The sequence below is a fragment of the Manihot esculenta genome, chromosome 7, assembly GCF_001659605.2.
Source record: "Manihot esculenta cultivar AM560-2 chromosome 7, M.esculenta_v8, whole genome shotgun sequence".
Lineage (NCBI taxonomy): Eukaryota > Viridiplantae > Streptophyta > Magnoliopsida > Malpighiales > Euphorbiaceae > Manihot > Manihot esculenta.
In genome coordinates this window covers 19,231,815-19,256,523 of record NC_035167.2, presented here as the reverse complement: position 1 = coordinate 19,256,523, position 24,709 = coordinate 19,231,815, and the positions used below count along the sequence as shown (strand labels likewise).

Below are 24,709 nucleotides of genomic sequence, written 5' to 3'. Positions count from 1 at the left end.
CCAAAACTTGAAGAATTTAAATTTTCAAATCCAATTTAATTAAAACTCCATCCTCAAAATTTTATTAAATGAATTTTTTTTAATCTCTAAGATATTCTTAAATATTATTTCTGCAATAAAAAAATTTAGGGTGTTACAACCGACCATTTTGATAGAGAAAGAATAAGAAACCAGTCGTAATTCAAGTGAATAAAGGGGATTCAATGGATTTTCCGGCGGCGAAACTAAATGATGTTACTGAGATTAGATTGATGATGTGGTTAGAATGAAATAATGCTGTGATTGGCTAGAACTTGCAAGAGAGGAAACGTGAGGCAGTGGTGGGTGCCTACGGCAATCATTGTAACACTCAAGTCAATATTTTCAAGAATAGAGAGAATAGAAAGGATTATTTAAAGGTTGAGTAGTATTAGAGAATAGCGCACCTTTATCTCTGCAATTCTTCTTTTTTTTTTTATATTATAAGAGGTAGAGATAAATATGATATTTTTCTGATAATCCGGTGATAATGTGACCATCTGCTTGATATGAGATATCATCAGCTAACAGGTGAGAATTCCACGATTACAAGTGTAATAGAGATATATTGGGTTGTGCTCGATAACGGTAACTTCATGTCGAGACTCGCCTTGATGAGGGAAGGACGAGTTTTTTAGTGATGACCCGTGTGTTTGCGGTGTTTGGATCTTGCTTCCTCGAGATAAACCACATTTCCTACGTGTCTGGTCCTTGCCACGTGACCCTACATTGTAGTGACAGCTTACAGTTTTCCTTAGGCGGATGTTATGTAACTTCAGAAATCAACACCAAATGACAACGTCATTAATCAAAGTTACAAATTTTAAAAAATTATTAATACTCAAAATAGTATCAGATAAACAAATCTGGTAAAAATATGAACAAACCCATCAACAGATCGAGTTATAAAAAAAAATCAATAATTTATTTCTCTTCAACTTGACAAAGGGTATTATGAAAGCTAATAGTATTCTTCATGACCCTTTCTTGTGATAAAATTGACTCCTAATCTTGGTTTCTCAAAATAGTAACACATGAGGTGATGAATGAAATTATAGTTGCAAATGCAAAACTTAGTGATTTGGTTTCAAATAGGATATCAAATCTAGATCTGCTGATATAGCACAGTTGAAGATTGAAAAAAAAAAAAAGGTTCAAGAACAAAGGTCGATTGAGGTCGCAGAGAAGAAGAGTTGTGCTTTGAACTAGTGTGAAATTATTCTTCAAACTATGGATCTTGTGATGGAGCTGTTGTAAGGTTGAGTTAAGATGCATGTTGGTCAGTGAAAGGAGGAATCCACAAACTCAAAATGGTAGATGATGATAGTTGATCAATGATGGGAAGAAAGATGATGGAAAGATTTGAAATGAGTATTTTAGGTGTATTACATCTCTAAATGGGTATGGGAAGGAATACAATAACATAACATGGACTGTCATCTAATGAATGAGTAAAATAAGATATTGAAGATTTAAATTCATAAATGGCACCAAAAATGAAGGAATCAACATCATCCACAAGTTTATGGAACAACTTACAATTAAAGAACTCTCACCAAGGACTTGCAAGTGCTTCTGGGCCTTCAGGTTTCAGCTGGCGATCTCGCTCTAGAATGTACACACCCTGAACCAAACTGGCAGCTACAAACCTTCAATGATGTACATTTGTCTTGCATAACAAAATATTACATGATATTGCCAGAAAAACATTTAGAATCAGAGAAGGAAGAAAATATATAGAAAAAATAATTGCTCTACTATTTTGCTTGAAATTGTTACTATGGGACTTTTATTTTTTTACTTTCTTTACCAAAATGTTGCAATAATCATAAGTGTCATGTGGGAGATACTTGGCTGCTCACATCTCAGTAGCAACATTTAGTTCCAACTAAATAATATAAAAATAATGAAAAAAAAAAAGAAAAAAAAAACTATGGCATGGTACTTCCTCCATATTACATTGAGAATTGCAAAAAATCTAGAATATTTGTACCTTAAAATTATTAAAGTTGAACGAGAAACTCCCTCTCTCTCTCTCTCCTGTGAAAAGAAAGGTATATTGAAATACCGTGAGAACCTACCAATCAACAACAGATAGGTGTAAGGGTCTTGAGCGACTGAAAACTTCTCTCTCAGAGGCCATAAAACCAAATATTCCTCTTGCTGCTGAATATCATCAAAGGCAAACTGCATTTGCACCAAGAAAACCAAGCAAATAATCAGTAGCTCACAACATTATTTTTATGTGCAAACATACAGCGTGAATGACAATTTCTTTCTATTATGAAGTCCAAGTTAATTGTTAGTTTCCAATAATATCATTCAATTTCCTTTATTATAGTCTAACTTTCCTGTGTTGCTTATGTTATGGGTAGTTTTCTTAGTTTTCTTTGTTGCCTAAATTGTGGGCAATTTCTTTAGTTATTGTGGGTAATTTATTTAGTTTGTGTTGAAGAAGCGGAAATCCTACATTGGAAGAATACAAAATAAAGGAAGAGTTAATAAAGTAAAGTGAGTCACTCCAAATTACTTAAGGACCTAAGAGCATTTTGGAGAATACTACTGCATCAAGCTCAATTAAGCCCCACTATAGGATCCAACACTCTCATCACATGTAGATTTGAATAAGGCCCATCAACAAATTTCAACAGTTTTTGTAAGCTGAATTGGTAGTGAAGGATCTCATGTGGATCTTGATGCTACTGAAATAGATTTTTTTTTTTTTGTGTGTGATTTAAGAATGAAGCTATTTTTGAAATAATTGTGGAACAAAATGATTTTGATTCCAGATTTTTATTGAGAAATTTTAATTTGTGTTTCATGTTCTTCCATTTTTATGTTTTCTTTATTTTTTATTTTAATTAATTTATAAGTAATTATTTAACACTTAAAATATAAAATTAATATTTTATTATTAAAAAGTTACTATTTTAATTTTTCAAAAAAAAAAAAGGCTAATATGCTTTTAAATCAAAAGGTTTAGATAAATTGGATCAAAAACTTAATTTTGGATAAAATTAAATATCACCCTAAAATTTAAGGGTAAAAATAGGATTTCATCCATTTTTCTAAACTTACAAACAATAAATCTTGTCTTATCCTTTTTCACATGTTAACAGAAGAAATACAGAAAGAAGTATAGAAAAAATATAAGAATAAAGCTAGAAGATGTAATGGGATAAAAATTTTCTAGAATTATTATTGTTACAACAAATAACAATTAGCTAATAAAGTTGTTTTGTAGTACATCTGGAGTTAGTTACTACAACCAAGATCTATAAAACTCAGTATATCCCACTTGTACAAGCATTGTGAATTATCAATACAAAATTACCTTCCCCTATTTTGACTCTTCTTTCTTTTCGTCTCTTATTCTTCTTTTTCTTTTCCATCTTTCTATTCTATTCTCTAATTTTTCTTATTAAAGCCGAAAGTTTAACAATTGGTATAAGAGCTTGTGCGTTACTGTAATTGTTGAGTAATTGTCCTTTGGAGTTAGACCACATCCACTATAGTGAGTCAGGAAATGGTAAGAATTACATAATTAAAGAAGTAAATCATATTGTTGCAGGAATCCACCTAGGAAAATAGCAAAGAGATGAGAGACTTCAAGGAAGAAGTAAGGAAGAACTCTAAGGATACCAATAGAATCCTAGAAGGTTTGCACACTCTGATGATCAAGAAAATGGCAAATAAAGTTAAGGAAGTTGGTATTTCCTGTGAGGAAGGGGAGACACAACAAAAAATAAAGCTTCTCAATCTATTTCTATTTATTTAAAAGAGGCTTATACTATTCAAGCTAAGGATAAAGGTATTCCGAGCGCTATTCCCACTTTCTCCCTTATTAATGATGTAACTCGAATTCTTCCAAAAATTGAGCTAGTCACTTTTGAAGGGAAGAAACCGAGAGCTTGATCGAGAAAGTGTGTGAAATATTTTGAAACTTATAAAGTCCCTACTAAATAGAAAGTGCAATTAGCTAGCTTATTTTTAATGGATAAGGTCGATATATGGTTCTATAATTGGAATAGGAGTAGAGAGTATGCTTGGGAGGAATTTAATAAGGAAATTTGTAATAGATTTAGAAATGATGGATTAGAAGATATGATGGAGAAATTTATGAAATTGAGGCAGGAAAATTCTATTGAAGAGTGTAGAGATGAATTTGAGGATATAAGGATTAGGTTAGAGAGATTAATGCCTAAGTTGGGGGAATCTTACTTCCTTTTTGGGTTTATTAAAGGGTTGAAGGATAAGAATAGATTGATAATAAAAATGATAAAACCTATTTGCATATCCTATGCAGTAGAAGTCATAAAATTTTAGAATAGTTGTTAGACAAAAACTAAAAAAAGGGGATAACCTCCATTCAGATCCTTCAAAAATATCTATCTAAACAATACTACTAGTAGTAAAACAACCCAAATAAATCCTACAAATACCTTCATCAAACTATATCAATCGTACTAATACCCACCTCGACCACCAAACACTAACCAAAAAATTAATTTGACTACTACTAAAGGCAATAACACTTCTTTTGCTATCAATCTAATGCCACAATTGTAACATCCTCTGGGCCCACACCAGTGAATATTGCCCGCTTTGGGTCAAGGGATTGAAACCCTATCTTCCCTCACGATTTTGTTCTTGGATTAAGGGATTTACTACCCTGTCTTCCCAAAACGCGTCCACTGGGGTCTCTTGGGCATAGGCTTATATGGCCCTCTCCCTTTTAACCTCTTTTCGATGTGGGATACCTTTGATCCACCTACATGGATTTTCTTCCCCCCATAAGGCTTGAGCGTCCTCGCTCAGCACACCGTACTCATAAGGCCCAGGCTCTGATACCAATTGTAATGTCCTCTAGGCCCACACCAGTGAATATTGTCCGCTTTGGGTCAATGGATTGAAACCCTGTCTTCCCTCACGGGTTTGTTTCTGGGTCAAGGGATTTACTACCCTGTCTTCCCAAAACGCGTCCACTAGGGTCTCTTGGGCATAGGCTTATAAGGCCCTCTCCCTTTTAACCTCTTTCCGATATGGGATACCTTTGATCCACCTACGTGGGGTTCCTTCCCCCATAAGGCCTGAGTGTCTCCTTGGGACTCTCCCATATCCTCCTCTGACATACTCATGCCCAGACTACCATCTCTCCTCTGTTCATCATCCACAGATTCCCTCACATCTGCTGACATCCTTCTTGGATCAGTCCTCCTCCTGTTTACATCAAAAGACCTTCTAGGGTCCCTTGATGTCCCTTCTTTGCTGGACCTACTAGACATTGCCCTTGGCAAAGCAGGGGGAAAGGCATCCATGCCCTCATTCTCAGGTGGGACTCCAGTCAATCGTGCAGATCGACGAGTGCCTCTCATTCTGTTTTTTGAAAAGACAACATATACACATAAACATTAACATCATATGGTTTATGTGGAAACACATGAACTCACATCATACATAACATATCATTAATGCACATGCATATAATCATGGCATTTCACATCATCATCAAGACAGGACTCTATATCCTATCCTAGTGGACATGATTTTTTCTATTGTGCTTGCCCTTCTATGACATCTGTGAGCCCGATACTCTCTAGGTCTGACGGGCCTTATAAGCCTATGCCCAAGAGACCCCAGTGGACGCATTTTGGGAAGACAGGGTAGTAAATCCCTTAACCCAGAAACAAACCTGTGAGGGAAGACAGGATTTCAATCCCTTGACCCAAAGCAGACAATATTCACTAGTGTGGGCCCAGAGGACGTTACAACAATTACAATAGCCTCCAAAATTTTCAATCCACTGATGTGGAACCCTATGGCACAAGCCTCAAACTCACATGCACAAGTAGATATGGAATCCAAAGATTTGATAAATCCACCTCCTATGTCACCCCACACTTAGAGAAGCTGAAACACCAATGATCGAAGGATTTAGATGAGAATCCGACAAACGCCACAACGAATAGTTGATAAGTTAGCCAAGATTCTTGGTGCAATTGATGAAAGCAAATCCTCACTCTCACTCAAAGCAATACACGCTAAAGGCATGAAAAGAATTCTGAAAATTTTGATTAAAAACTGCCTCTTACAAGTGTTTCTTACCTTATATAGTAAGGAGAGAAAATAAAACCTTAAGACACTCTTTTTAGGGCTGGCCGAACCACACACAATACCCAAGCCCAATTACATACTAAAATAACACATCAAACACATAAGTATTAAAACATAAGTCCAAAATATGGCCCAACACTGTAAAACTTAAAAGATAAAATATGGCCAGAATACAAGCCCAAAAAAAGCTAAAATAAAATAAGTGTTTAAATAATAAAATATAGTAAGCCCATCATGACAAAGCCGAATCTTCATAAAAGTCTTTCTTGATCTTCATTTTAGGCTTCCCTTTGTGTAGTTTTGGCCTATATATTTGATTAGGCTCCCTAAGCCTATGATTGTAAGTGTTGCACCAAATATGCCCCATATAAGTTGAAGCACGCCCCAAATGTATATGGATTATATGAATATAATTGAACTCCTTTTAGATCCATTTTAATGATATAAGTTTGCTCCACACCATTGTTAGAAATTTGCCTTATTGGATCCGTATCATTCCCTCCTTCTTTAAAAAAGATTCGTCCTCGAATCTTGCTGATATTTATGTCAGGAAGGGAAGCTTTAAGAACCAATGCATCTTCAAAGACATCCTCTTGAATAGGTAGAAATAGCATAAAACTTTCGTCATGGATGTTTTCATCAACAACCTGCACATCAAGAACAAATAAACTAGGCATAAAAATATTAGTCATAAAAAGATCATGTGGATGTGACCCATTCTCATCTACAACTTCCAAAATAGCCTCATTCGTCTCTTCCATCTCATTAATCATGTGCTCCCCAGGTCCACCATCATTCACAACCTCTTCTCTAAGCTCATTAATGGAATTTTCGGCAACAACTATATTAACTTCATGTATTACAGCTTCCTCTTCAATTTCAATCTCTATGGAAGTTGAGATTGGAACTTTAGCCTCTTCTTTCTCCATCTTTCCTCCTTGAATTAGTCTTGCCAACCTGCTATTCAAATCCCTATAATAGTGTGAAGGGATGAATCTCTGGCACATCAACTCTTCATCTCGAACTTGAGGCCTATTGGAATTAAGAGTTCTTTGAGGCATTCTTATAGGAGTGGGAGCTTGTGAGACTTTCAAACTCTCCATAGTTTCAGTCAACCTCTCAAAAGTCTTATAAATCCTTCTAAACTCACCATCAACTGACTTTTTGAAGAGTTTATAATCACTAGCCATGTTCCATTCACTTTCACCATCACTATTCACCACATTCTTGTCTTTACTCATCCTACCTTAAATCAACAAAGAACAAAGAGAGCTAGCAACTATTGTTTTAGAAAAGAAAGCACTCAAGTGTTTGCACTCTTACCGCTCTTTTTCTGATTCTTCAATTGCACTCTAGAAACTAAGGTCAACCAACCAACCACAAGATGCGTTTAAGGAAACAAAGAAGAAAACCTAAAGAAAGAAGGAAGCACACAAAAACTAGAAAGAAGACACTGATAATTTGGAAAGTAACACACGAACTAGATTTTGTGCTACTTGAAAAATATCACCTAGAGTATAGACACAAGCAAACAATACTCCAGCAATATCAAGGAAGTAAAAGCAAGCTTAAACCAAAAAAGAAACTTAGAATTCAAATAAAAATGAACCTGGACAAAATTTTGAATTTAATTCACTTCAAAGCAAATTAAATATGAATCTATTTAAATCTACCCAAAAAGGCAAGTATCAAAATCCACAAATAGAATCAGAAAAAAAAATTTTATTTTCACTCAGTTCAGCATCATGGACGAAAATTTTGGTGTTAAAAGAAGGATTTGACATCAAATCAATTTAGATGCAATTGCCTTAAATGTGCACTTTAAAAAATAGGCAAAATTTCTTTTGTCTACTAATCTGGATTTAACCTAATTCAAAATTCAAAATTCAAAATTGATTCCCATAAATTACAGCCATCAATTGAGATAAGTAAGGCAATATAGATGAAAAAGGATGCACATCACAATTTCGGCCAGATCAAGATAAATAAGGCAAATGTGATTTTTTTTTATGGATTTCAAATTTTTCTTCCAAAAGAGATTATGTGATGATTAATAATCAAGAAGGTGTAGTCTTGGATACACAAGATTTCACCCAAATCAACAAGGAAGAAAAGGAAAACTCAAAAACCCTAGATCCTAAGATAAATCAGAATTTACCTCACTTTGGCTCTGATACCAACTGACGTGGAATCCTATGGCACAAGCCTCAAACCCACATGCACAAGTAGATATGAAATTCAAAGATTTGATAAACCCACCTCCTATGGCACCCCACACTTAGAGAAGCTGAAACACCAATGATCGAAGGATTTAGATGAGAATCCGATAAACGCCACAATAAATAGTTGATAAGTTAGCCAAGATTCTTGGTGCAATTGATGAAAGCAAATCCTCATTCTCACTCAAAGCAATACACGCCAAAGGCATGAAAAAAATTCTGAAAATTTTGATTAAAAGCTGCCTCTTACAAGTATTTCTTATCCTTATATAGTAAGGAGAGAAAATAAAACCTTAAGACACTCTTTTTAGGGCTGGCCGAACCACACACAAGACCCAAGCCCAATTACACACTAAAATAATACATCAAACACATAAATATTAAAACATAAGTCCAAAATATGGCCCAACACTTTAAAACTTAAAAGATAAAATATGATCAGAATACAAACCCAAATAAAGCTAAAATAAAACAAGTGTTTAAATAATAAAATATAGTAAACCTATCATGATAAAGCCGAATCTTCACAAAATCCTTTATTGATCATCACTTTAGACTTCCCTTTGTGTAGTTTTGGCCTGTATGTTTGATTAGGCTCCCTAAGCCTATGATTGCAAGTGTTGCACCAAATCTACCCCATATGAGTTGAAACACACCCCAAATGTATATGGATCATATGAATATGATTTTGAACTCTTTTTAGATCCATTTCAATGATATAAGTTTGCTCCACACTATTGTTAGAAATTTGCCCTATTGAATCCGTATCATCCACCTTCCAAAAATCAAACTAAATCTTGTTATAGATATGGGAATAAATATTTTCTTGGACACTAATATAAAACCAAGACCTTAAATACTATTTTCATAGAAGATAAAGAGGGGAAGGGGATGGAAGATGAATGGTATGAAGTTAAGGAAAATGAATTGAAGGATGAGTTAGGAGATGCAACACTATCTATATATGCTCTTGAAGGAAGCTCTAAGGTGGATACAATTAGAATTTTGAGTTTTCATAAAAATAGAAAGTCAGTCATTTTAATTGACAGTGATAGTATCACTAGCTTGATAGGTAAAAGGGTAGCTTAAGAATTAAAGTGGGCCTTAGTTGTTATAGTCCCTACTAATGTGACAGTGGTAGATAGTAGGAAATTATATAGTTACTACACATGCCAAGGGTTAAAAAGGAGATGGCAAAAGCATGAATTTCAATTTGATTTGAAGATGTTGAAGTTAGGGGTTTGACATGATTTTAAAGGTTGATTGGTTTAAAAAACTCATAACCCAGAGCTGTTTGACTTTGAAGCCTTAACTATCATTATTACCAGGCAACAAAAACCCTTATTGTTACAAGATATTGGTGAGACATTCCTTCATTCTAGATTGTGGTACTCTGAAAATTTACTGCATAGAAATGGGATGTGAGCTTCAAACTCCCATATTTTGCATTTGGTAAATTGACACCAAAGAATATTATAAGCAATAAGAGGAAGTCTTTGCTACTACTTTAGCTACTATCACTTCCCTTGTTGAGGAAAAATGGAATTTACAACAATTATTGCAGCAATACTAAGACATTTTTAAAGAGCCTCAAAGGTTACCACCATATATAGGCTATAACCATGATATTCCTCTTCACCCAAATGTGCAACCAGTAAATATTTGACCCTATAGATACCTCCATTATTAGAAAATTGAGATTAAGAGGCTAATAGCTAATATGCTAGAATCTACCATCATTCAACCTAGTAGCAGTCCATATTCTTCTCCAGTTTATTAGTGAAAAAGAAAGTTAGAACTTGGAGATTTTGTGTGGACTATAGGAAATTACATGAGATCACTATTAAAGATAAATTTTCTATACCTATCATAAATAATCTTTTAGATGAATTGAAGGGAGCTAAAGTGTTTTCTAAGATTGATTAAAGGGCATGATACAATTAAATATGGATGTAAGACTATAATATTTCAAAAACTGCTTTTAAAACACATTAAGGCCACTTTGAGTTTAGAGTAATGCCATTCATATTGAATAATATCCCTACTATATTCCAAGCCTTAATAAACCATATCTTTCAGTCCTTCCTTATAAAATTTATCTTTTTTACGAAATTTTGGCTTAGAGAATAAATATGGAAGAGCATTTGCACTATTTGGAAACAGTATTTATATCCTAATGGATCAGCAATTATTTGCTAAACTATCCAAATGTTTCTTTGGATAGGCAACAAATTGAATACCTAGAGCATATTATTTATGCAAAAGGGGTGCTTATTGACCCCAAGAAGATGTTGCTATGGTCAATTGGCCACTAGCTTTTGAGTCTCTCAGAATAAAAAATGACAAAAGCTCCAATGCTTGCTCTACCTTATTTTTCTCAGTCATTTACTATGGAAACCGATGTTAGCAATAGGGGAATGAGGGCTCTTTGCAGTCTTTCTCAGCCATTTACTATGGAAACTACATAAGAGAAGGAACTGCTTGTTATAATATTTGCAGACAACAAATAGTGTCACGATCTTGAACAAGCACAATTTTTCATTAAGAAAGATCATGAAAGAATCAAATATTTGTTAGAAACAATACCTACAACAAAGAGGGATTTCGAAGTTGTTGGGGGTTGGATTATAAGATTTTATACAAAAGAGGAGTGGAAAACAAAGTAGCATAATTCCTTTCGAGGACATTTACTAAATCAACAGAGGAGCAACTTTCATATGCCTTGCATTTTGTGGTTATTCCTACTTGGATTCATCGCTTAATTGAGAGTTGTAATGGGGATAGCAAGGCATTGAGCTGGTTCAGTAATTATCTATAGATTTTGATGCTATTACTAATTATTAATTGAAGAATAGATTTTTGTTTTATGAAGACAGAATGTATTTGAGTACATCTAATTCTTTAAGGTTGAATTTATTGGAATCGTACCATAATTCTCTAGTTATAGGACATTTTGATATCCATGTATATTTTTTCTAGCCTCGTATGCTTAAGGATGTAATTGGGTTCAAAGCTATGATGTTTGTGCAAGATACAAAGGTGAGCATTATGCCTATCCAGGCTTAATACAATCATTACCTAAACGTTCTCATGCATGGCAGGAAGTATCTATGGATTTCATTAAAGTCTTCTCAAATCAAAAGGGAAGAATGTTATATTGGTTGTGGTTTGTAGACTCTCAAAGCTTGCTCATTTTTTGCTTTTGTCTCATACCTTTTTTATTACAACTATGGCACATTTATGGATATATATGTAAACTTTATGGGATCCTTAAAGTAATTGATGCAGAACCCAAAATCAACATGTAATCAAAAACCTCGTGACACAACTTGATAAAGAACAGGGCAAAGATATCTTACAAAGATTGCTCTATTATATCCCTAACTAACTAATGTGATTGGAAACATAGATAATCAAGCAATAATTTAGCTAGAGAATGCTACAGGCAATTCTTGATAAGTTAACTAAGCATGGAGTGAGAAAATTCATATTAGAATGTCATAATATTGAACCTTGATAAGTTGCTAAATATGGAGGCACAAAGAATTAACTATCTTTGGAATAGAAAAAAGAAATTCTCATTATGGAGAAAAACATCAAACCTTTAACTTTTTTTTTCTTGTATAAAATAAAGGCTATTTGTAGCCAAATAACTTCTAAACCTAGTTGGAATAGAAAAAAAAATTCTAATTGAAATAGGAAAATAAAACAAATCCTAGTTGAAATATGAAAACATAATGTAGTCCTATTTTGAAAAGGAAAACTAAATATAACCTACTAATAAAAGGATAATAACAATAAATCATAATCTAACTAGGATATGAAAAAAAATCACTTCCTCCTATAATTATCGCTTTTTGAAAGTACAATGAAATATTTAAAGTATTCTACTTGATGTAGGATTGTGAAATTCGTCCATTATTTTAACAAGCCAAAATCCTTCTTTATATAAGAGAATTTTAATAGTCAGTAATGTAAATTTGACTCCTAATCCATATAGGATCATGAAAGACATTAAGGCACACTAAAATATCTCATATATAAACATTCAAAGGCGAATTAACAATGGCTGAAACTGTTCTTACTAATTTTAAAAACAATAAGCCCATTTCTTTTTTTTTTTGTCTTCCAAATGTGGTATTCAGCATGAATAACTTGAATGCCTCTAGAATTCTAATAATTTCTTATTTTCCTAGTTGAATACTTGAAGAATATCAGAATGTCCTTGCACTTCAAATTGTTGAAAATTAATGCCCTCCTATGCATGTGTCAGTAATTATTTCTGATAGAGATAAAATATTTAATAGCTTATTTTAGCAGGAATTATTCAATTCCTAGGTATCAAGCTAGCTTTTATTTAAGCCTACTATCCACAATCTGATGGTTAGAATGAGAGAGTCAAATAGTGCCTAGAAAACTAACTCATATGTATGGTGTATTTAAAACCTACTACTTAGGTACAATAGCTTCCTATGGCATAACTAATCCGAGCACGAGATGAGAACCAATTCCAAATATTAATTCATGCAAGGAAGCCTGTGCAAGTTTTAAAGGTCAAGTTATGGCACTCAAAGATAGAAAATCAATTTGTTATTCTGAAAGACAAGACATTCCAAGGATGTATCATGATATAAGAACCAGGAGACAAGGAAAGGAGGAAATACAAAGAATGGAAATAATGAAGCGCAAGAGAACGAAGTGCAAGAGAAAGAAGGGGTCAACTATAATTGGTTGCATAATAATTACTCCATTCTATAATTTGTTTAACTATTATTTGGGCTTATTCAGGATCTATTATTGCAGACTTATTTAGGATTTATTAGACCCATTAAGGTTATTTTGGATCAACCCATAATTATTTTTACAAGATCAATTAGGATTACGAGTAGTTTTTTTTTCCTTTTCAAATATGATTACCTTTTTTTCTATTTCAATGAGGATTTATTTTTTTGTAATCCTATTCCATATAGGACTAAGATTATTTTTAGCTATAAATACATTTGCATAAGGAATAGCCTAGGATATCTTATCATCAACATAATACAAGTGATTTCTTAATACAAGTGAGGAATATTATTTTCCCATTGTTTTGCATCAAGAATATGTTGTCTTATCAAAGTTAGTACTTTGTAGAAAATTCAATTCTTGTCTTCTTCTCTATTATCTACATTCTTAGTTACAGGTTAATTAAGGGTGTAGTAGAGAAAACCTATAATTTGATAAATTATAGTGTGTTTTCTGCTATTAGTGCATGAAGAGTTCTTAGTTACAAATTAATCTTGAATTTTGCCTAATTTTGGTATTAGAGCATAGGCTAGGATAAATCTATCTATCCTTTTTTTTTATATTTGTTGCAAGTTTCATTTTAGTTAATTTGTAAATGTCTATTTCGGTTACAATAAAATTTGCAAAAATTAAAGGACCAAAGTGCAATTTTTAAAAGTTTCGAAAAGAATAATAAGTAAATAAATAAATTCTAACATGGACCAAACTGTAATTTTGAGAAAGTTTAGAGCCAAAACTGCAATTTTGCAAAAGTTGAGGACTAAAGTGAAATTTTTCAAAAGTTGCACCAAAATTTAAAACTTTCTAAAAAGGTGGAAAATTACATCTTTTATCACACATTGGCTTATAATCTATTTGTTTACATATATTTTTTTGATTTATTGGGTACTTTAACTATATAACTAGCTTTTTGTTAAGTATTATTAGATTAGGTCTCTAATTTCATATTCCATTAAGGATATTGAAATTCTTTACTTTCCCATCAAGTTTTTATTTTACTCTTTTATTATCTATTGTTTTTCATTTGTTTTATTGATTTCTATTACACTAAAAGTAGCATATAGTTGCATGTTACTACTATTTTGTATCCATAATACACTTTAGCTTCCCCATATGCTTTAAATTTATTGTTTGCATAATTTTTCCTTTAGTTTTTGTTTCCTTTCTTTATTGTTTAGAAAATCATTATTCTTTTTCCTATTTGTTGCATATACTAGTCTCCTGTTGACTTCGGGTTACGAAGTGCAACCTATTGGAACAAATAATACAATTGGTAAAAGGCAAAGATTAATGAGCTCAAAAGAGGGTAAAAGCCTAAATTTGAGTGAAACACGAGGGTGAGTGACATTTTTTGAGTGAAATACATGAGGATTATGTGAGGTTCAAAACTTTATTTTCACTTTTTTTTTCCCTTTCTTCTCACTATTTCAAGATGTCAAATAAAGGAGGAAAGGATGAGGAGGAAGACCCCAAAAATTTTGTCACCTTCAAAAACATCAATGACTCTTTTATAAGATTGAATGTAAGTCTTATGGAGATCAATTGTCACATTCCAAAACCCTAAGATACAAATAGAGAAATTATTAAACTTAAATTATACCATTCTAGAGTTAGGGTAATTAGCTTCAAGGGAGGTGCTAGCTTAACCCCGAGTTAATTAGGAAAGGTGCTAGCTTATTCGTAGCTATTTGACACACAATTCACTATAGATAGAGCACTAAAAGTTGTATTTAGAGGTCCAACATTCACTTCATATAGAGTTATATATGCAAAAATAGAATTAAAATAAGAATAACTAGTAATAATATTTTAATATCTTTAAGCTCTAATAACAGAATCATAGAAATCCCAAATATGAAAATGGACGTATCTGAAAATAAAGTAGAAAGTTTTATAAGCAAGTTGAAATCATGTCACTTATGGAAGATACTTAAGAATTTCTCGACATGTTAGCTTGAGGTGCTTGTTAAATCTGACGTGTTTACCTAAATGAAATGGACTTCTAAAGGTTAAAAGTGTAATTGTAGTAGATTAATCTATAAATATTGAAAGTTTAAAAACTAAATTGAAACATGGTAAAAATTTTAGTAGGTTAAAGTGTGAATATGAAAAGTTTAAAAGCAAATTTCAAGTTTGGTCCTTTATTTTTTCACCTCTTCACTTAAGCCCTCCATGTGTAACCTAAATATGCATAAAAGAAATGACAAAGTATAAAAGAAAATGTTGTCTTCAATTTCCCTCATGTTGGCCAAACCTACACCATGGAAAAAACCAAAATAATTTTTCTTCTTTTCACCCATTTCCACTCATTTTCTACATAAAAACAAGAGCTCCTTTCATGAAAACTTCTTCCTAAGTGGAATATCCAGCAAAGGATCATAGAAAAGGAGGAAAGAAAGAGAGAAGTTTAGATATTTAAGTGAAAAATTCAAAAGTAGAAATGTATGTCAAAGGGCAAAGGCAAGAAAAATGAATAACTAAGGTGTACTTTAAACTTTTGAAAAGAATTGTGCAAAAGCCTTAATGTTTGTATGATTTTTTGTTTTTCTTTGATTTTCTCATAAATACATAATATTAGATATTAATTTTGATTACTCGAAATTTTGCTTTGATTGTATAATTATATAATATGAATGTTGGAATGGTGTTTGGGAGGCTTAAAGCAAAGAAATTTAATATGAAAGTTAAAAGCGCAAACCTAGCAGAATATGTTTTAATAGGGCAACCTATATTGACAGCTTTATAGCTCATTATATAGTTATTAAAATTAGTCGTAACATATAACAAAAGAAAGCTAAGACAAAAAGCTAAAACGTTAATGAAGTAACCAAATTCTGAATCTATAAATAAGTTTATGTAAAGTGTAAGTGAACCTAAATTGGTCAAAGGTAAAGTGCATCCGAAAAGTCTGTATCACTTATATCATAACTAATTATTTACTCAATTAAATAAATTAGGACTAGTGCCAAAAGAACTTTGAGAAGTATACTTAAAACTTTATAGAATACACTTAAGCTTGAATTTGTATGCAAATGTATGCATCTAATATGTTTTGTTAGACTAGAAACAAGTACCAATACTGGACTGATTAAACCTGGTTAGGTAGCTTGTAAATAAAAATTCATAATTTGAGTTAGGAAGGTCATGATTAGATGTACCATATCTTTTTAGAAAGCTAAAATATAAATACATAATATTCATGAAGAAAGTTTAATCAAATTTTATCCCTAAGGTACTTGAAATTGGGACACAAAATCACGCAGAAACAAATATAAATCTAAATATTGACCTAAAAGGGATTGACATGCTAGTTTTTCGGTCAAATTACACACTTGCTAACTTAACGTGCCTACTTTATGTATGTACTAGCTTAATAGACTAAAAATTTAAACATATTTTCTTAATGAATTAGCAATATACTCATAACTAATTATGGTCTATTACACACACATATATGCTTTAAGAACTCATTTAATCGACATACATGCTTAACATATAATTTGACATGCTTGTTTGTTTGAATATGTTAAGCATGTAAATGGATAATTTTGATGCAAATAAACATTTAACCTATAAATATGTAATCTTAGCCCTAGTAAATCGCAATAGGAGTCGTAGATATGTGTATGGCATGCCATATACAATTTGGCAATACTGCGCTCTAATGGGCTACATGATATGATATTTTCGACACATTATATATCATATAGTTTTTCGGATTTTGAGCTATACAGGCACAACATTCGGCCCCTAGGCCATGTAGTTTGGCACTTTGTACCATACAGATACGGTTTTCTCTTATTTAGCTAGTCGATCCTACTAAGAGTTTATAGGGGTTAAGTTTAATTATATGACTTGTTAATACTTTACAAGCATGCATACATGATGGTTACCATAATATGAATGACCTTATATATATACAATTGCATGAATTAATTTGCTCACTTTTCACCCATAGACATATAAATTTTCTATGCGTTTTAATGAAATGATTTTATTTTAATTGTCGTGTGAATTATTGTTTATACCTTGTATGAAAATAATATTATTCCCACTGGGTGTAAGCTTAGTGCATTGCACTTTTCTATGTGCAAGTAGTAGACAAAGGAAGTGACAAACAAGAGGTTCTACATCAGCACAAAGAACATTATCATAACTAGTTAATCTCACGTTTTGAATAGAGGTTGTTTATGCTTGGCATGTACATAAGTAGTCCACCAGGAGTTTTGAAAATGCTAACAATGTAAATCAATATGTTTACTACTTTAAGTTAATATGTTCTATTTATGGATTTAATAGTGTAAATTGAGTAAATATTAAGAACTTATTATTGTTTTCCACATAGATAAATATTGAGAAATAGGGAGACTCTTATAGTTTCTCCATTAAAATTTTTATTGTGAATTAATATATATTTAAACAAATTAAATAGCAATTGATAGTGTAGAAGCTAATTTAAGTCTACATATATAATTACACATAGTATAGCATGTGGCATCTTTACTCGGCTATTTTATAGACAAGTAAGGGGTGTTACATCAATGATAAAATGGATAGACACGAAAGGCAGATAAATGTGTTGGAGCAAAACAACATGCAAAATAATACCAGAAACATTGGCAATGGGAGGCAATGCAACCACATGTATGCAATACCTAAAATTGGTGATTTAACCTTTAAACATGAAGGATTTGCACAATTTGAAAAAAGAGACATGAGAAGGGAGGATTGCTTTGAAAGGAAAAATAGCAACATAAACTCCATTAAGATGAAAATTCCACCATTCAAAGGTAGAGATGATGTTGATGCTTATTTTGGGTGGGAGCGCAAGGTTGAACTCATATTTGAATGCCATAAATACTCATAAAAGAAAAAGGTGAAACTAGAAGCAGTTGAATTCACTAACTATACACTCGTTTGGTAGGATCAATTACTCATCTCTAAGCGCAGAAACTACGGAAGGCCTATAAAAACCTAGAAGGAGATGAACTCCATTACGCGTAAAAGATTTGTTCCCACTTACTACTATCGAGAGTTGCACCGAGATTTGCCGAGGTTAACATAAGGAACCATGTCTTTACAAGACTACCACAAGAGATGGAGATTGCCATGATGTGTGCAAATATTGCAGAGGATAGGGAAGCTGCAATGGTGCGATTTCCTTAGTGGTCTGAATAAGGAAATTGCTAACATTATAGAGCTGCACCATTATATAGAATTGGAGGATATGGGTGACATGGACATCAAAGTGGTCCAAAAAGGAACATAAAGAACCTAAGAGGGAAGATAAAAGTAAAGGGAACACTAAATCTAACAAAGTGAAGGAGAAGAGCAATTCAACTTCTAAAGAAACTTCTCACTCACAACCTTTTAGCAAATATCGCACTGTTAAATGCTTTAAGTGTTTAGGTGTGGGACATATCACTTCTCAATGCCCAAACTGAAAAATGATGTATATGAAAGGAGATGGTGAGATTATTTCTGAATCTGACTCTAAGTCTGATAATAGTATACTCCCTTTAGAGGATTATTCTAATATTGAAAAAATAGAACATGCTATATTTCTAGAGATATGTTAGTTTCCAAAAGAGTTCTCACTATGCAGATTAAGGAAGAGGGCCCAGAGCAGAGAGATAACATCTTTCACTCTCGATGATTGCACTAACATTACAAATACTACTCTAGTGGATAAACTAAATCTGAAATGTGAGAGGTATCAAATGCCTTACTCATTACAATGGCTAAATAGTAGTGGAGAGGTGAAGGTAACAAAGAGAGTAGTGATACCATTTTCAATTGGAAAGTACTCTTTGAAGTCATATGCAATGTAGTGCTTATGAAAGTAGGTCATCTCTTTTTAGGAAAACCTTGGCAACATTAAAGCATAGTGACTCATGATGGGTATAAAAATAGACACCAATTTGTCTTTAAGGGCCAAAACTTTACTCTTGTACCACTATCACCTATCAAAACTCGTGAAGATAAACTGAAAATTTTAAAGTGTTTAGAGGGAAAATCAAGAAGTGAATATAAAAATAATGAGAGACAAGAGGTCATGAGTGAAAAGAAAAATTCTATAGGACCAATGGTGAGTGTTTGTGAAAATGAAAAAAAGAAAGAGGAAAGCATAAAAGAGAAGAACCTAAAAGTCAAAGAGAAAAAATAATAGCTACAATGTGAGAGAAAGAATGACTGCAAGTGAAATTGAGTGCAAGAGTAAGAACAAGCATGGTGAGATTAATTTATCTATTACTAACTCCAAACCATCTCGTAGTATTTTTGCTTTATTTTAGGATGCACTGCAAATGGAGGTAGAACATAGAGGAATTAAAGGCCTTCAAGAGATGAAGTGCAAAGAGTGATACACATTGCATACGCAAGAAAGATTAAAGAACAAATCTTTTTAAGGAGGGAAGAACTGATGCGAGATAGAATAGGAACCAATTTCAAACATTAATTCATGCATGGAAGGCTTAGCAAATTTTAAAGGTGCAAGTCATGGTACTCAAACATATAGAAAATCAATGTGTTATTCTAAAAAGCAACACATTCCAAGGGAGTATCTATCATGATGTTAGAATCAAGAAACAAGCAAAGGAAGAAGCACAAAAAATGAAAACAATGAAGCACAAGATAACGAAGTGCAAGAGAAAGAAGGGGTCAATCTATAATTGATTGAATAATAATTGGGTCATTTTATAATTTATTTAATTATTATTTTGGACTTATTTAGGATTTATTATTTTAGATTTATTTAGGCCCATTATGGTTATTTTAGATTGTCCATAATTATTTTTACTAGATCAATTAGGATTATGACTAGTTTTTTTTTTTTGTTCAAATAGGATTACCTTTTTCTTATCTTAACTAGAATTTATTTTTTGGTAACCCTTGCATAAGAGATAGCCTAAGATATCTTATCATCAATATTATTTGAGTGGTTTCTTAATATAAGTGAGCAATATTATTCTTCCTTAGTTTGGAATCAAAAATTTATTTTCTTATCGAGGTTAGTACTTCGTGGCAAATTCAATTCTTGTCTTCTTCTTTGTTATCATCAATGTTCTTAGTTATACGTTAATTAAGGGTATAGTATAGAAAATCTATTATTTGATTTATTATAGTGTGTGTTTTCTACTATTAGTGTGTGACGGAGTTCTTAGTTACAGGTTGATCTTGGATTCTGCATCAATAATAATGGTATAATTATTCACCTCATAGTGCCCTTAAAATGTCTCATTTCAAGGCACTACATGGATATCCTCCCTTAAGTTTTTTTTTTGCATCAAGCACTAGGATTGGTTGTTGATGTTGTAGATTAGTTTTTACAAGACAGGTAGCAACTGAGCCAACTTCTTAAAGAGACGAACAAAAGAGATCTGAAAGAGAGTTTGAGGTGGGTAATATGGTATTTTTGAAACTGCAACCCTATAGAAAGACATCTCTACCTCTCAGACAGTCCCTAAAGCTATCAGCTAAGTATTTTGGACTATACAAAGTACTTACTAGAATGCGCAAAGTAGCTTACAAACTAGAGCTACCTCTAGATTTACCTTCATCTTATTTTTCATGTGTCCATGCTCAAAAGAAGGTCGAGGATACTATTAATATTACCACAACACTATCAAAGCTGCAGGATGATTAATTTATAATAGCTCTTGAATCTGAAGAAGTCCTCCAAACTAGAACCATTGTCAAAGGTCTGAGTAAATGGTAGGAAAAATTACTTTTTTGTCCTTGAGGTATAGCGTAATTAACGGATTCGTCTCTCTATTTTTAGAACCTAACACTTTCGTCCTTGAGGTTTAATTCCATCAAAATTAGAGGTCCCTCGTCAAAAATGCCGTTAGTGACAGAAAAAATGACCGAACTATCCTTTCTAGAACCCAACACTTTAGTACCTGAAATTTAATTCCTACAAATTTATAGGTCCCTCTCTCAAAGAAGGAAAAAATACATTTTCGTCCATAAGATATTACATAATTAACAGATTTGTCCCTCTATTTTTTGAATTCAATACTTTAGCCCCTGAAGTTTAATTTCGTCAAAATTCAAAGAAAAAAATCTTAAACTCAATCTCTATAAACAAATAAAAATTTCAATAAATTTAATATTCAAATTCAGTAAAGATAATAAAAATCAAAATATATAAAATTTAAATTATTAAAAATAAAAAGTTAAAATTCAATAGAAATTGCTTTTGTAGTGCCACTTGCTGTCGATCACTGCTCACCATTTAAAAATTTCATTAAAACGTCTCTGTCATTTTAAAAAAGTCTACTATTTAATCTTTTCAATAATTTTAGTCGTTAAATATTATAAAAAAAACTAAAATACCATAATATGAAGGGACTAATTAGTAAACTTTTTCATAATTTGAGGGACCAACTGATAATTTTTTCTAAATTATAGAGACTAAATGGTAAAATGTTTAATCATAAAATTAATAGAGAAACTAACTAGTAGAATTTTTAAAATGTCAGGGACATTTTAATATATTTTTCAAATTTAAGGGACTAAATAGCGAGTTTTTTCATATTATAGGGACTAAATAATAATTTTTTTTCATTTTATTATTGATAAGGTTATTGTGGGATTATATTTATTATCTTTCTTTTGATCAAGTGAAAAATCATTAACTTAACAGAAATTTTTGACTGAGAGATCTTGAATTTTGACGGAATTAAAACTCAAGAACGAAAGTGTTAGATTCTAAAAATAGAGAGAAAAATCTATTAATTATGCTATATTATTGGGACAAAAAATAAGTTTTCCTAAATGGTACAATCTGCCTGTGGAAAATGCTGCGTGGGGAGACAAGGGTTTTATCAGTACTTAATTTCCTCACGTATCTCTTCCTTGAGGACAAAAAAGTTCTTAAACAGAGGTATAATCACGTAATAAAGCTAAGGGAGATATAATAGTATTATTGCTATTACAAATAACAACCAACTGAAACCATTATTTTGTAGAACTGCCGGAGTTAGTTACAATAGTTAATATCTATAAAATCTCAGTATATCCCACATGTAAGGCATTGTGAATTATTAATACAAATACTATTGTCTTCTCCTTATTTCACCTCTTATTCTCTCTTTTCTCCTCCTTTTTATTCTTCCTCTAATTTTCTTTGTTAGAGCTTAAACTCCAACATCCTTCCACAGCGAAAGAATTTTTACTTTATCTATAAATTTAAAGGAATTATGTTAGTAAAAAAATAAAAATTAATTAAGCAATATATTAAAAATAAAAGCTAAAATATGTGAGAATTAAAAGCAGTAATTCTCATATCCAAACACCAATAGAAGGAAATGGTAATTCGTTTGGGAAATTAGATTTCCTAGTTCATCAGGATGGAAATGAAAAAACAACTTTCTAAACACCAAAAACAAAAAAGAAGATTTTATCCATACATTCTTTCTAAACACAGACAAGGAAATTTTATTCATATATTCATACTCAGTATGAAACACTTTATTCTTTCATCAGGCAGTTATAATTGAGTGATTACCGATTGGTAGAGCTGGAAAGCCCTGCCACCAGCTTCTATGGCAATGCTAACTGGTTGATGTGCTACAGCCTTCTTCAACGAATTCTCATCATTCTCAGGAACATCTTCATATCCATTAATAGTAACTACCTTAGCATTTTTCTGCGAAATGCAAGATGATCAAATAAAATTAATTTTAAAGTCTAGTAGATCTATCTGACTGCAGAATATAAGCAACTTGTATGTTGTCTTCATGACAGGAAAGGAATCATTAAAAAACCAAAGATAACATATGAAAGCATACCCTATTTGGATCACACAAGTTATCAGTAGCCTTGTAAGGGTAATCTTCTTCTGTATCAATTCCACCATTCTTGATAATAAATTCAAAGGCATAGTCCATGAGACCTCCATTGCATCCCTGGTTATAAGATGTATCACAGTCCACTAACTCCTGCTCTGACAGAGAGATTAGGTCACCGGTTACAATCTGGTTTATCCCTTCTACTGCACCAATAGTTGAGAAAGCCCAGCAACTCCCTTCATTCAAAAACAAGCAACCAACTTAAATTAGGCATTAGGGAGACTCCATTATCAACTCTGGCTACTATAAACAGAATTGCTAATTACTTCATTAACAAAGTTCGTAAATCAATGTTTTGCTCAAACATCAAATCAAGCTAGAATCTGTCACCGTTCCTACAGAACTGTTAATTGTTAACAAGTTTACAGATTTGTGCAGATTGCCAAATCTATCTGACCCATTAATCCAATCCACAATTTGATTTTAATTGCAATAAAACTACAAAAAAACTACTATGCATGGAAAATCCCCACAAATTTTTATGCTTAAAAATAATAGTAATAAAAAAAGGTTCTAGGAAATAGGCGCATAACTATGACCTTAGATAAGTTCCTGTAAGACACTAACATCACTGGGAAAAAAAATACACATGCACACAAACGATTCCTGGTCCCACAGTACAATCCAAAACCAAAACACACGGAAACTAGACTTACCACACTGGCCTTGATCCTTGACAGGGACAACAGCTCCTTTCTCTCTCCAGTCAACCTTCTCCGGCAAATCATCTCCTTTATTGAACAAATACCTCTGGCTCCTGCCCGCTCCCAATCTATTCTTCCTCTCCATCCTCGTACCCAAGAATTTGGCCCTGTACTCCTCGTTGGTCAGATCGGCAAACTGGTTCAAACCAACCTTGTAAGTCCGGTTCACGGAGTTATGTTCGTCGATGAATCTAAGATTATCTTTAAAGATCTCAAACCGCTTCTCCTTCTCCCCCAAAGCATTATAAGCTTTGCCATGTTTCATCAACCACATCTCGTACATTCTTTGGATTTGAGCATCGCTTCTTTCTGGTAGTGGGTTTTGTCCATGCCTGATATTGTAATCAATAATGGACATGTCCAAGGCAAGCGAAACTGAAAGCAACGAGAGCGTGATCAACATGGCGAGAGACCTCCGAGGAGAATCCATGGCTGAGGAATGGCTGGTGATACGGCTTAGTTGGCGATGTGGGTATTGGAGTGTTTATATAGAAGGTTGCGTTGCGTGTGTGTGTGTATATATATATATATATATGGAGAATCAAGAGGCAGAGGTTGCAGTGTAGAAGAATCAGTTAACGAAATGAGATTGACAGAGAAGATGGACAAGGACGAAGCTGCGTTGAAATAGGAGATGTCTCTTGTCACGCAAGGTCACGGGGTTGGGTGTTGGAGTTGGAGCCCACCTAAATTTGGAGAACTGCGGGGGCGTCCATCAAACCCTTTTTGACCATTTTTAGATTTTTCTTTAAAAACATTTTTCACACCATGCTTGGGAATGGTTTTTATTTTTAGATTGTAGAGAAAAGGCTATGAAATGAAACAACGAAATTCAATGAGGTAAAAAAATATTTTACTGTCTTAAAAAATTGAAAGTTTTTCTACGATTTCCTTTTTAAGAAAATAAATATTTATAAAAATAAAGTATAATTGTTTTTTACTATTTAAAAGTGTTTAGTTTAATTAGAATTTATGGCCAATTTTTAAAATTTGAAAGTTTTTATACAATTTCCTT

The 24,709-nt window shown here is 32.6% G+C and overlaps 1 protein-coding gene across 1 annotated transcript; it reads right to left on the bottom strand.

Moving 5' to 3' along the window:
• Positions 1–1,881: 1,881 nt before the first annotated feature.
• Positions 1,882–24,370, bottom strand: LOC110618804 (cysteine proteinase RD21A). Its single transcript, XM_021762048.2, has 4 exons — positions 23,647–24,370; positions 22,931–23,166; positions 22,648–22,788; positions 1,882–2,205 (listed from the first exon to the last, which is right to left on the bottom strand). The coding sequence occupies exons 1-4, from the start codon at positions 24,122–24,124 to the stop codon at positions 1,897–1,899; spliced, it is 1,164 nt and encodes a 387-aa protein (XP_021617740.2). The 5' UTR covers positions 24,125–24,370; the 3' UTR covers positions 1,882–1,896.
• Between the last annotated feature and the right edge of the window lie 339 nt (positions 24,371–24,709).

Bases quoted from the DNA above. Each gene is read 5' to 3' on its own strand.
- LOC110618804 (XM_021762048.2), bottom strand. From the start codon at position 24,124: ATGGATTCTCCTCGGAGGTCTCTCGCCATGTTGATCACGCTCTCGTTG. The intron at 22,789-22,930 runs GTATGCTTTCAT...TGCATTTCGCAG, and splicing joins ACTTGTGTGATCCAAATAGG to AAAAATGCTAAGGTAGTTAC. The intron at 2,206-22,647 runs GTAATCACTCAA...GTGCAAATGCAG, and splicing joins CTTTCCAGCTCTACCAATCG to TTTGCCTTTGATGATATTCA.